We start from the raw sequence: 13,992 nt of genomic DNA on the forward strand, positions 1-13,992 counted from the left end.
TAGATTACAGATAACTTTTACACAAAACTAAACACAAAATAGATTACAGATAACTTTTACACAGAACTAAACACAAAAAAGATTACAGATAACTTTTACACAAAACTAAAGACAAAATAGATTACAGATAACTTTTACGCAAAACTTAATACAATATCAGAATACATGACTGATTTTGATATACAAGCTATATATATGTATACATTATTTGTATAAATATCGAAAGGTTTTTATAATACAAATTGTTGAATACGGTATAGAGTAAGAGTTCGTCTGAAGCATGTTTAAACTGATCTAGTTATTTAACGGCCAAAATCCGAGATAATTCGAAAATTGGCCAAATATATTAAAGCAGCTAATGCCAAAGTATTTCACTAACACAGTTTTGCTCTCCTAATATATTGTCTCTTGGACGTATTTATCATTGTTTGATATTGCCGATGTTATGTAAATGTGAATATTGTGCATGTGCATGATAATGAGTCTGAGGACTCCAAGTTAATAAAGAAATTGAACTTGAGATATTGCACGGTGATAATATCATAACGTAGTAGGGTTTAGGCAAATATACCACAACTATGATAATTGCTACAACCCTAACCCTGTATCTATCAAAATATCTATTGCTCATTCTTCACTTGTCCAATTCTATAAAACTGAACTACTTAGCTTTTCTTCGTAAAAATATCAGCCATGTTTTCTAAGTACTATACTTTACGAAGGTTGCATAATATTCCAGGAAAGAAGTGAATCTAAAGAAAACAGTCACTGGTAGTAAAACATGATATACTGTCTTCTGTAGATCCTTGGAAAAGCTACCGTGTTCCAATATCCGATTTACTGCAAATTCAGATATCAAGAAACTGTCGTTGAACCAGAAAATGAAGTTGCTGATAAAGATGAATATCAGGATGGATTCCAGCAAGTCGATGTTTGTTCGAGGGTCGGCCTTTTTACATCGGCTAGCATGCAGCAGAAATACAACTTGAAGATAGTCCTGGAATATACTGAAGATGCTGGTATACATCAGTATTGTGGCTGTTCGGCCCGAGGATACATTTCCTCCTATGGTCTCGGCGAGATGCATCATAAATAATCCGAATGCCGACAGTAGATAAACATAGTCCCGAGTCTTCAGACCTTTGGATGATACGTCGGGAGTACAGTACTGTACCAAACAAAAGAACCCAGCAAAGATAGCAAACATTATCATAACTTTCAACGTCAATTCATATACTTCAGTTATGTATCTCATTTTGTCTATTTCTCCAATACCCATTGCCATAGCAACGTAAATTATGGCATGCCCGATTCCAAGCGATAAGCTTATCATCAAACTAATCAACTGACATGCCGTTCGTCTGCCTCTGGTGTGTTGGGTCTGTGTTACATACGGCAGGAGAGGTATTGTCTCTGCGTCCTGTGTTTCTACGTACGACATTTCATCAGTAGAAACAGGGACCTTAGTCGGAGACCATATCTCAAGGAGTATTGTACAGGACAGCAAAGTGAACTCGGTAAAATTGGGTCGGAGAATTTGTTCCGATTTATGAAGTAAGTCGATCATCGTACTGTTGCGTTTCAGGCAGTGTGATATGCCAGCGTCGTTGTTGATATGAACAATGTACGCAAACGTGTCACTGATCAGAGTAATGTACACAAATATGCATACATCTACAATTAGCAGCATAGACATGGCGAAGTTAATCAAGTCAGTCTGTTTCAGCTCGTATGGTGAGAAGTAAGTAACGGCGATCATCTGTGAGAATAGGCATAATATCATTAGAATATTGAAAAAAAGCAATGTGTCCCAAAAATATCCTCCAACTTTCTTTCCATCATTAGCAATGTCTACGGAACACTCAATCTGCTTGCCCACGAGGAAAATACAGTAAAATACAGAAGCCAAGCCGAACACCCAGAGGAATATCACCTGTAGTTTCGGAGTGCTTGTGTTCCGCCTCCCGGCAACTACATATTGGAGGCCATGTTTGTGCACCAAGATTGCCAGCACACAGAACCCAACCATTGTAGAGATCATTAACAGTGAGAGGAGGAGAAGGACAAATTCCAAGCGAATCTCCGTGTGTGTTCGTATAGATTTGCTGGCGGTGAATACGATGACAATAGCAAAGATAACGAGGAACAGAACGCGGGAGGAAATAATACAATCGTAATACCGGGACCCATTCCGTCGTCGTCGGGAATTTCCAGCCGTGAGGGGCAGGATCACTACCGCGGTCAAAAGTTTACCACATACGGAATCCATGACATAGAGAGCCCTAAAAACAGAAAATATCGATATATTTTGTATTGGTGTATCATCAAACTGATAGACATTTATATCATCATTACGTTACCTTGATATGATATAACTAACTAATCAACATTTATATCATCAATACGTGACCTAGGTATGATATAACTAACAGACAACATTTATATCAGCATTACGTTACCTAGGTATGATATAACTAACAGACAACATTTATATCATCATTACGTTACATAGGTATGATATAACTAACTAATCAACATTTATATCATCATTACGTTACATAGGTATGATATAACTAACTAATCAACATTTATATCATCATTATGTTACCTAGGTATGATATAACTAACTAATCAACATTTATATCATCATTACGTTACCTAGGTATGTTATAACTAACATATCAAAATTTATATCGTCATTACGAGACCTTGGTATGATATAACTATATATGTGACATAGCCACCTTCGCTTAGACAAGTCATCTCGACACGCACATTCACAACACTCCTCCCCGTTTTAATAATGGAATGTTCTATAAGTATCAACATCTGCAGCTGAATTGGAACAATAAGGTTTAACCAATGTCATTGCATGACAAACTTCAAAAATGTATCAACTTCTCTCGTAGCAGGAAATCAATTACCACTCAAGAGCTGAGCAGAGCGTCGACCACTGTCATCAACAATTGAGCCAACTGAGCATCTTGCCGTTACTCGGGTGGCGTCCCAAAACAACCGGCCCAAAACCGACAACTAGGTATGTACCCACATAGCACGGGAAACAGGCAGGGCAAACATTAAACCAATAACGAGTCATCTGCGGGAATGCAGATCATCCGACGCCATTCCCCAGCAGGAGTATTTCGTTTCTCACCAAAGATCCGTGATCCGTACAGCACTGGCAAACTGAGATCCCCCCTGGCAGTTCGTCACTTCTATCAGTAAACATCATGCCATACATATACAAAAGAGATGCTACAATGGAATAAGGACAAACCAACAAACAACATAGGATTTACATTAACGCCAGCTGCAGCATCCTGGAAGTACACATAGGGATCATCTGTGTCCGATCCCCAAACTGGAAACAGCAATGTCGCTTAGCCATAAAATTCTAAAATGCTTGGCACAAAATTGCCTCCAAACGCCTCCCAATGACTGCTTTAACAATCCGTCGTGCCTTCAATGCTCAATCAGTCCGGGGATTGAAACACAGGGATTTCTTGCGTTGAACACGTCAACATCCCATCCATCTCATGCATAAGGGCGGCATAAAGCAGCCTGTTGACATCTATTAAATGGGCTCTCTCACAGAAAGAACTTGCCCCACTTGCCTCCTTGCAACTTGAATATAAATCTAGGGTTTTCCCTACAACAGGGACCTCTACAAATGGAATCCTCATAACAGGAATTCCAATCCATAACTTCGCAACAACTGGTTCCCAAAGCCAGAACCTCTGTGGACCCGACATCAATATCCAGGGTTTCTTCCCTACGAAAAACCCCAATCTGGCCCTCCAAACATGAGTCCTCCGGGGCATCATAACACGCGAAGCCCCTCACCGATGCCGCTATGCAACAAAGTCCCCTTCTCGGTCCGTTTCAAAACAGGACTCTCCTCTTTACAATAGAAAGTCCCCTTAAATATTGAGCTAATTCGGAGCCTTTGTCATGACGGAGATCTACCCCCGCGCAATCCCAATGCAAAATATAGGGCATTTGCTGCGGTGAGGTCGGAGAACCATCTGAGTAAGAGGAGATGCAAGAGGAGGATATTTGGTGCTTAACACCATAAGGGAGTCAATCTCTGCTATGATGTTTTCAAATCAGTCACCCGTGCGAGGAGCTATATGAAGTTCATCACCCGTGCCAGTAGCTATATGTATTTTGGCATTCATTTTCATCCGATATGAAAACAATGTACGAGCCCACTTTCAAACAACACTGTTATGAACACAGCTAACTGTGTACTGGCCTTGGGATATCACACAAAACGTGCAGCTATAAATAGCTATTACTAATTGAATCGCTGTAACAATGAAAAATACCCGTTTACTCTGACACCAATGTTGTGCAGGATGACCGAATAGATATACAATATACAACAATGTATAATATGCTGACAATGGCAGGTGTAGTCTACGATCACGCGAGTGAGGTACGTAAATACGTCCGTGTACAAACTTGACCTGGTGTAGACTACGCCGATTGAGGTCAAGTACGGCCGAATATCAACTCCTGGACGAGGTGACATAAACACCTTCGCTTAGACAAGCCGTCTCGTCTCGTACATTCATAACACCTGTAGTAGGTTAACATATCACCTGTAGTTAGTTTACATATCACCTGTAGTAAGTTTACATGTCACTTGTAGTAACTTTACATGTCACCTGTAGTAGGTTTTCATATCACCTGTAGTTTGCTTACATATCAAGTGTAGTAGGTTTATATATCACCTGAAGTTAGTTTACATATCACCTATAGTAACTTTACATATCACCTGCAGTAAGTTTACATATCACCTGTAGTAGGTTTACATATCTCCTGTAGTAAGTGTATATATCACCTGTAGTAGGTTTACATATCACCTGTAGTAAGTGTATATATCACCTGTAGTTAGTTTACATATCACCTGTAGTAAGCTTACATAATGCCTGTAGTAAGTATACATATCACCTGTAGTAAGTTTACATAACGCCTGTAGTAAGTATACATATCACCTGTTGTTAGTTTACATATCACCTGTTTGTTTACATATCACCTGTAGTAAGTTTACATATCACCTGTTTGTTTACATATCACCTGTAGTAAGTCTATATATCACATGTAGTAAGTTTACATATCACCTGTAGTTAATTTACATATCACCTGTTGTTAGTTTACATATCACCTGTTTGTTTACATATCACCTGTAGTAAGTTTACATATCGCCTGTAGTAAGTTTACATATCACCTGTTTTTAGTTTAAATATCACATGTAGTAAGTCTATATATCACCTGTAGTAAATCTATATATCACCTGTAGTAAGTCTATGTACAGTATCACCTGTAGTAAGTTTACATATCACCAGTTTTTAGTTTACATATCACGTGTTGTAAGTTTACATATCACCTGTAGTAATTTTACAGATCACCTGTTTTCAGTTTACATTTCACCTGTAGTAAGTCGATATATCACCCGTAGTAAGTCTATATATCACCTGTAGTAAGTCTATATATCACTTGTAGTACATTGTAAGTTTACATATCACGTGTAGTAAGTTTACAGATCACCTGATTTTAGTTTACATTTCACCTGTAGTAAGTTTACATATCACCTGTTTTAGTTTACATATCACCTGTAGTATGTTTACATATCACCTGTAGCAGGTTTACATAATACCTATTTTTAGTTTACATATAACCTGCAGTAAGTCTATATATCACCTGTAGTAGGTTTACCTCTATGGGATGATGTATAGGTATATATGTATGTGTCTAGGTATGTACCTAGCATGGTCCTGAATGTCTGCTCTGTGTTCACGAAAGTGTGAATTTGTTAAATCGAATATAACTTGGCTCAGTAAGGAGACTACATTAAATGTTTTTTGTATCATATATTCCGGTTACACCCCCTGATAACCAACCAGGAAGTTGTGTGTGATATTAAGGGTTTTCCTACAAGTGTCTTCAGGCTGACCAAGAAGTTTTATTAAGTGTTAGTGCCTGCTTTATCTAATTGAGTAAAAATGACGATTGTATTATTATGTCGGTATTCTCTGTTGTGTTTGAGTTAGAATCATGATTTTGTTTATTCAAATCTTCGTTTAGTTATTGTTTCTTACGGTCGGTAATCATGTACCAAAACAAGGCCTTTGTTTTGATATCATTCCAACTGTTAAGAGATTACAATCAACACTGAAAACAAAGAAAAACGATAACCCGGTTCACTGAAAACGCGATCAACGACACCATTGAGGTCATAGTAAAGGTGATCACTGACGTCACTAAGGTCAAAGTAAAGGTGATCACCGACGTCACTAAGGTCAAAGTAAAGGTGATCACTAAGGTCAAAGTAAAGGTGATCACTGATGTCACTAAGGTCAAAGTAAAGGTGATCACCGACGTCACTAAGGTCAAAGTAAAGGTGATCACTGACATCACTAAGGTCAAAGTAAAGGTGATCACCGACGTCACTGAGGTCAAAGTAAAGGTGATCACCGACGTCACTGAGGTCAAAGTAAAGGTGATCACTGACATCATTAAGGTCAAAGTAAAGGTGATCACTGACATCACTAAGGTCAAAGTAAAGGTGATCACTGACGTTACTGAGGTCAAAGTAAAGGTGATCACTGAGGTCAAAGTAAAGGTGATCACTGACGTCACTGAGGTCAAAGTAAAGGTGATCACTGACGTTACTGAGGTCAAAGTAAAGGTGATCACTGACGTCACTGAGGTCAAAGTAAAGGTGATCACTGACGTCACTGAGGTCAAAGTAAAGGTGATCACTGACGTCACTGAGTTCAAAGTAAAGGTGATCACTGACGTCACTGAGGTCAAAGTAAAGGTGATCACTGACGTCACTGAGGTCAAAGTAAAGGTGATCATTGACGTCACTGAGGTCAAAGTAAAGGTGATCACTGACGTCACTAAGGTCAAAGTAAAGGTGATCACTGACGTCACTGAGGTCAAAGTAAAGGTGATCACTGAGGTCAAAGTAAAGGTGATCACTGACGTCACTGAGGTCAAAGTAAAGGTGATCACTGACGTCACTGAGGTCAAAGTAAAGGTGATCACTGAGGTCAAAGTAAAGGTGATCACTGACGTCACTAAGGTCAAATTAAATGTGATCACTGACGTCACTGAGGTCAAAGTAAAGGTGATCACTGACGTTACTGAGGTCAAAGTAAAGGTGATCACTGACGTTACTGAGGTCAAAGTAAATGTGAACACTGACGTCATTGAGGTCAAAGTAAAGGTGATCACTGACATCACTGATGTCAAAGTAAAGGTGATCACTGAGGTCAAAGTAAAGGTGATCACTGACGTCACTGAGGTCAAAGTAAAGGTGATCACTGAGGTCAAAGTAAAGGTGATGACTGACGTCACTGAGGTCAAAGTAAAGGTGATCACTGACGTTACTGAGGTCAAAGTAAAGGTGATCACTGACGTCACTGAGGTCAAAGTAAAGGTGATCACTGACGTTACTGAGGTCAAAGTAAAGATGATCACTGACATCACTGAGGTCAAAGTAAAGATGATCACTGACGTCACTGATGTCAAAGTAAAGGTGATCATTGAGGTCAAAGTAAAGGTGATCACTGACGTTACTGAGGTCAAAGTAAAGGTGATCACTGACGTCACTGAGGTCAAAGTAAATGTGATTTCCGACACCACTGATGTCAAAGTAAAGGGTGATCACTGACGCCACTGAGGTCAAAGTAAAGGTGATCACTGAGGTCAAAGTAAAGGTGATCACTGACGTCACTGAGGTCAAAGTAAAGGTGATCACTGACGTCACTGAGGTCAAAGTAAAGGTGATCACTGACGTCACTGAGGTCAAAGTAAAGGTGATCACTGAGGTCAAAGTAAAGGTGATCACTGACGTTACTGAGGTCAAAGTAAAGGTGATCACTGACGTTACTGAGGTCAAAGTAAAGTGATCACTGACGTCACTGAGGTCAAAGTAAAGGTGATCACTGAGGTCAAAGTAAAGGTGATCACTGACGTCACTGAGGTCAAAGTAAAGGTGATCACTGACATCACTGAGGTCAAAGTAAACGTGATCATTGACGTCACTGAGGTCAAAGTAAAGGTGATCACTGACGTCACTGAGGTCAAAGTAAAGGTGATCATTGACGTCACTGAGGTCAAAGTAAAAGTGATCACCGACGTCACTAAGGTCAAAGTAAAGGTGATCACTGAGGTCAAAGTAAAGGTGATCACTGACGTCACTGAGGTCAAAGTAAAGGTGATCATTGACGTCACTGAGGTCAAAGTAAAGGTGATCACTGACGCCACTGAGGTCAAAGTAAAGGTGATCACTGACGTCACTAAGGTCAAAGTAAAGGTAATCACTGACGTCAAAGTAAATTTGATTTCCGACACCACTGATGTCAAAGTAAAGGTGATCACTGACGTCACTAAGGTCAAAGTAAAGGTGATCACTGATGTCAAAGTAAAGGTGATCACTGACGTCACTGAGGTCAAAGTAAAGGTGATCATTGACGTCACTGAGGTCAAAGTAAAGGTGATCACTGACGTCACTGAGGTCAAAGTAAAGGTGATCACTGACGTCACTGAGGTCAAAGTAAAGGTGATCACTGACGCCACTGAGGTCAAAGTAAAGGTGATCACTGACGTCACTGAGGTCAAAGTAAAAGTGATCACTGACGTCACTGAGGTCAAAGTAAAGGTGATCACTGACGTCACTGAGGTCAAAGTAAAGGTGATCACTGACGTCACTGAGGTCAAAGTAAAGGTGATCACTGAGGTCAAAGTAAAGGTGATCACTGACGTCACTGAGGTCAAAGTAAATGTGAACACTGACGTCACTGAGGTCAAAGTAAAGGTGATCACTGAGGTCACTGAGGTCAAAGTAAAGGTGATCACTGAGGTCAAAGTAAAGTTGATCACTGAGGTCAAAGTAAATGTGAACACTGACGTCACTGAGGTCAAAGTAAATGTGATTTCCGACACCACTGATGTCAAAGATGGAATGATGACATGTACCCCTGAAAATGGATTGACTGGGACGCTGACGACAACCATGATACACGTCTCAAAAGAGAATGCCCAGTATAACTTTAACTTTCTGAAGCGATTATAATTGTATCTATCAGTATATATGTAAAGTATTCTATGTATAAAACTTACGTATACGATGTCCGTCAGCTACAGGTTTATCCACTCCAAATTATCTCACATGTATAATGTGATGAAGCTATATTTCACTTCTCCACAACGCGGAAGTAAATAAGATACCCAAAACATATTTATAGCTCTGTATAGCACGCTTAATTTGATAGTTTCGGTATAAATAGAAAGACAAAAAAGGTGAGGTCAAAGGAAATGTGACCATCGACATCACCGAGGTCACAGGAAAGGTGATCACTGACGTCACCGAGGTCACAGGAAAGGTGATCACCGCCGCCTCTGGCGGTCACAATTTTCAATTCATTCAGTAGTGCATATATATGCAGTGCAGACATTACAAATAACATACAATACAAATACAAAGTGCATTGTTAATCACAAGCACACACAAACCACACATACACGATCGCTTCGCTAGTGCAGAGAGCGTTCTATTACATGAAATAATTAAACAGCATTTAACCGTCTTTTTGAACCGATAGAAATATATTTGCCTAAATTACATAAATCTTTATTATTTTCCGTCGTTAAAAGTTGTATAAATTTGGCCATACTAGGTTTTTTATGGTAATATAGTTTGATAAAATGCTTTCTAATATCTATAAGATTATTACATTTGATTATAAAATGATACTCGTCCTCAATATCACCGCTGTCACAATATGTACAAATTCTATTATTTCTTTCAATATTTCTATATCTTCCAGATTCTATATTCAACTTATGCGATGATAATCTAATTTTTGCGATTTCCTTTATAGTTTGTTGGCCAATGGGTTTTGTTAAGTACTGCTTAAGACAAAAATTTCAACAAATATATTAGTACAAAGAACACTTAGACGATGAATTTATTAACTCCATACAATGTTGTTGAAAATTATCACGTATTCTAGATTTAATAATGCTTAATATATTCGCTTCGTTACCGCTGAGTTCAATCTCCCATAAGTATCCTAAACCTAATCTAAATAATTCATTTCTTATACTATCGGTCCACTCACTACCTCTTTGGATCATTTCTTCATAACACGCTTTCAAAATACAATTGTCTGAAGATTTAAGTTTAAGCCAATATTTAAAAATTTTAAATTTTCGAATCATTTGTAAAGGTAGTCTTCCAAGTTCTTGATATATCATTACAATTGGAGTATTTCTCTTAACCCCTTAAATTCTCTTACAAAACCCTAAATGTAATTCACAGGAAAGGTTATCACCAACACCACTGAGGACACAGGAAAGGTTATCACCAACACCACTGAGGTCACAGGACAGGTGAACACCGACACCACTGAGGTCACAGGAGAGGTTATTACCGACACCGCTGAGGTCACAGGACAGGTTATCACCGACACCACTGAGGTCACAGGACAGGTTATCACCGACACCACTGAGGTCACAGGACAGGTTATTACCGACACCGCTGAGGTCACAGGACAGGTTATCACCGACACCACTGAGGTCACAGGACAGGTTATTACCGACACCGCTGAGGTCACAGGACAGGTGAACACTGACACCACTGAGGTCACAGGACAGGTTATTACCGACACCGCTGAGGTCACAGGACAGGTAAACACTGACACCACTGAGGTCACAGGACAGGTTATTACCGACAACGCTGAGGTCACAGGACAGGTTATTACCAACACCACTGAGGTCACAGGACAGGTGAACACCGACACCGCTGAGGTCACAGGACAGGTTATTACCAACACCACTGAGGTCACAGGACAGGTGAACACCGACACCACTGAGGTCACAGGACAGGTTATCACCAACACCACTGAGGTCACAGGACAGGTGAACACCGACACCGCTGAGGTCACAGGACAGGTTATTACCGACACCACTGAGGTCACAGGACAGGTGAACACTGACACCACTGAGGTCACAGGAAAGGTTATTACCGACACCGCTGTGGTAAACTGAAAGATGGTCACTGACGCCACTGAGGTCAAAGATGAAATTATGACATGGGCCACTGATCGGGTAGGACGTTGACGACAACCACGACATACGTATCAATGACACACTTCTAATAACACCTGTACCTAATACTTATCAATATAAATATAAAGTATTCTATGTATATAACTTACTTTTAAGACGTCCGTCAGCTTCATGTGTATCTGTTTATGTGATGAAGCTATTTTTCTTCTCTCCACAACGAGGAAGTAAATAAGATACCCAAAGCATATTTATAGGTCTGTTTAACATACCAAATTTGATACTCTAGGTATAAATCGTTACACCAAAACGAAAGTGCTCAGATATGCTAGGATTGTATATTCTATATATGTCAGCCAATGTAAGGCGCCCAATACACTGATGACAGGAAGAGCAAATTAATCCTGGATAAGGTTTCATTGATAAAGTAATATGACGAGTGTTCACATGAAAATCATAAACACTTTATGTCAGAAAGAAAAAAATGTAAACCAACAACATACGGCAACATAGTTATCAACCTTTAATATACAATAAGGTACAAAGGGATTATGGACGACTAACAATAAATCTATTGTTTTATAACTGATGTTGTATTATCTATCACCTGAGTTAACAGAGAAGAATGTTGTATGATCTATTGTAACAGGAGAGGAGAAAATGTAGCGGTCAGACCGGGGTTCGAACCCGGGACCTCCGAATACTAGCCGGATGCTCTTGATTGTCCCAGTCCAGTCCCGCTACACACCTCCCTCTTCTTTTCCAAGTCTTCGCCCTCGAAGACACACGAGCTCCTTATACCACCACCGTGGGTATTTTAGATGGGCGCCAATTTTATAACAGGAGAGGAGAAAATGAAGCGGCCAGACCAGGGTTCGAACCCGGGACCTCCGAACACAAGCCGGATGTTCTACCAATTGAGCTACCTGGTCACCAATGATCGACCCAGTCCAGTCCCGCTACACTATCACCTGAGTTAACAGAGTAGGGTGTTGTATTATCTATCAAAGACTCATCCCTCGGGGACACAGACCGAAGACTGATCCCTGGGGACACGGACCGAAGACTGATCCCTAGGGGACACAGACTGAAGACTGATCCCTGGGAGACACAGACCAAGAACTGGTCCCTCGGGGACAGAGACCGAAGACTGATCCCTTGGGACACAGACCGAAGACTGATCCCTGGGGGACACAGACCGAGGACTGATCCCAGGGGACACGGACCAAGGACTCATCCCTGGGGGACACAGACCGAGAACTGATCCCTGGGGGATACAAACCGAGAACTGATTCCTTGGGGACACGGACCAAGGACTGATCTCTCGGGGACACGGACCAAGGACTCATCCCTGGGGGACACAGACCGAGAACTGATCCCTGGGATATACAAACCGAGAACTGATCCCTGGGGGACACGGACCGAGAAGTGATCCCTGGGGGACACGGACCAAGGACTGATCTCTCGGGGACACCAGCAATTAGCCGCATATATGATGACCAAAAGTCTTTTGTTATCACTCAACGTTTACGATCAGTTATTAAATCTCTAAACCAAATAATCTGATTTTCTTTGATACAATTTTTTCAAGCTTAAACAATGAGCAAAATATTACAAAATATTGATCTAACTTCAAGTTCTTCATAATGTTTTATGACACATGGTCACTAGAAATAAATGATTATTGACATGTTTCAAAAGAGGTTTTCTAATGATGTATTGAAAATGAGGTTAATAGAAAATGGGCAATAATTTGAGACATCCTTTTTATCACATCTCTACTTTTATATATATAATTAATGTTAGCCATAATTTCAAGACAGAGGAATAGAACTAGATGACATGATTGATTACGTAACATGGTGAGGGGAGTTATTAGAGGGAGATAGGGGTTTTATAATATTCAGTATAAGTTCATCAGACCCTGCAGGGTTCTTATCATTAAGTACAGTGAATTGATCCCAAACATCCTGCTCCCGAAATTAACTATTATTAAATATATTAGGAGACTCAGAAAGCGAAATATCAGTATTACCAAAGGTTGTTGATATAGCTGTAATATCATCAAGCGGATGCTATTATAACTGAATGGTAGAATACTGGGTGACTTGTCGATGATTGAATTATGCTTGTCTATGATAGTGTTTATCTCCAATCGACGAGTATAGTTCACACATTTTTGTTGTTAAAATATTATACCCTCGCAACGAAGTTAGGGGGGCATACTGGAAGCACCTTGTCCGTCCGTCCGTCTGTCCGTCCGTCACAAAATTTCTCTGGCTATGCATTCGCTCATTTCTTTATGGATTTCACTCTTCTTCACTTTTCTTGAAACTTTATACAGAGTTGAAAGATGGCATGAAGTTGTGTCGCCAGTAACGGCTTCTTCCGAAATAACCCTTTTTACATATCCTATCATGGAAAAGCGGGGGTATACTCGTCACCCCCTCGGTGGCAGCTCTAGTTGATGCCTGGCAACAGAGTTCAGGTCTAGTCAGCAACTAGATTCTATTGTGACACTTTTTTTTGTTATTTCACTATTTGGCACCAATAATTACGATGCTGGTTGAACCGTTCTAAATTCTTTTCATCAAAATCAAATATTTTGCTATCAGTGTGATCAGGTCTATAGAAATAATACAATCTGTCATCCCCTTGGGAGAGAAACAGGGGTATTTCAACCCAAGGGAAAAATATTCTTTAAATGTCAAACACGAGGCTTGCTTAGTGTTTAGCAGTTTAAAAAATCTTTCTCTGAGGGTTGAGATAACCTGCTTCGTTCTCATGGGGATAAGTGATTATTTTTCTCTGATCCTGATTTCACTCGTATGTATCTTATATTGCCGATATGTCAATGCAACAAAATATCGACGTAATGTGCTTGCTTTGTCGACGTGACGTCATTGTACT

The 13,992-nt window shown here is 40.0% G+C and overlaps 1 protein-coding gene across 2 annotated transcripts; it reads right to left on the reverse strand.

Annotated features, from left to right (window-relative positions):
• Nucleotides 1-32: 32 nt before the first annotated feature.
• LOC117333675 lies at nucleotides 33-11,389 on the reverse strand. 2 transcript variants are annotated; one of them, XM_033893082.1, is made up of 2 exons: nucleotides 11,235-11,389; nucleotides 33-2,282 (listed from the first exon to the last, which is right to left on the reverse strand). In XM_033893082.1, the coding sequence occupies exon 2, from the start codon at nucleotides 2,267-2,269 to the stop codon at nucleotides 701-703; it is 1,569 nt and encodes a 522-aa protein (XP_033748973.1). In that variant the 5' UTR covers nucleotides 2,270-2,282; nucleotides 11,235-11,389; the 3' UTR covers nucleotides 33-700. The 2 variants fall into 2 exon arrangements, with proteins under 2 accessions (XP_033748973.1, XP_033748972.1); XM_033893081.1 differs by lacking the exon at nucleotides 11,235-11,389 and adding an exon at nucleotides 9,136-9,220.
• Nucleotides 11,390-13,992: the final 2,603 nt, after the last annotated feature.

The sequence above is a fragment of the Pecten maximus genome, chromosome 8, assembly GCF_902652985.1.
Source record: "Pecten maximus chromosome 8, xPecMax1.1, whole genome shotgun sequence".
NCBI classification, from domain to species: Eukaryota; Metazoa; Mollusca; class Bivalvia; order Pectinida; family Pectinidae; genus Pecten; species Pecten maximus.

Coding starts and splice junctions, on each gene's coding strand:
- LOC117333675 (XM_033893082.1), bottom strand. CDS start 2,269: ATGGATTCCGTATGTGGTAAACTTTTGACCGCGGTAGTGATCCTGCCC.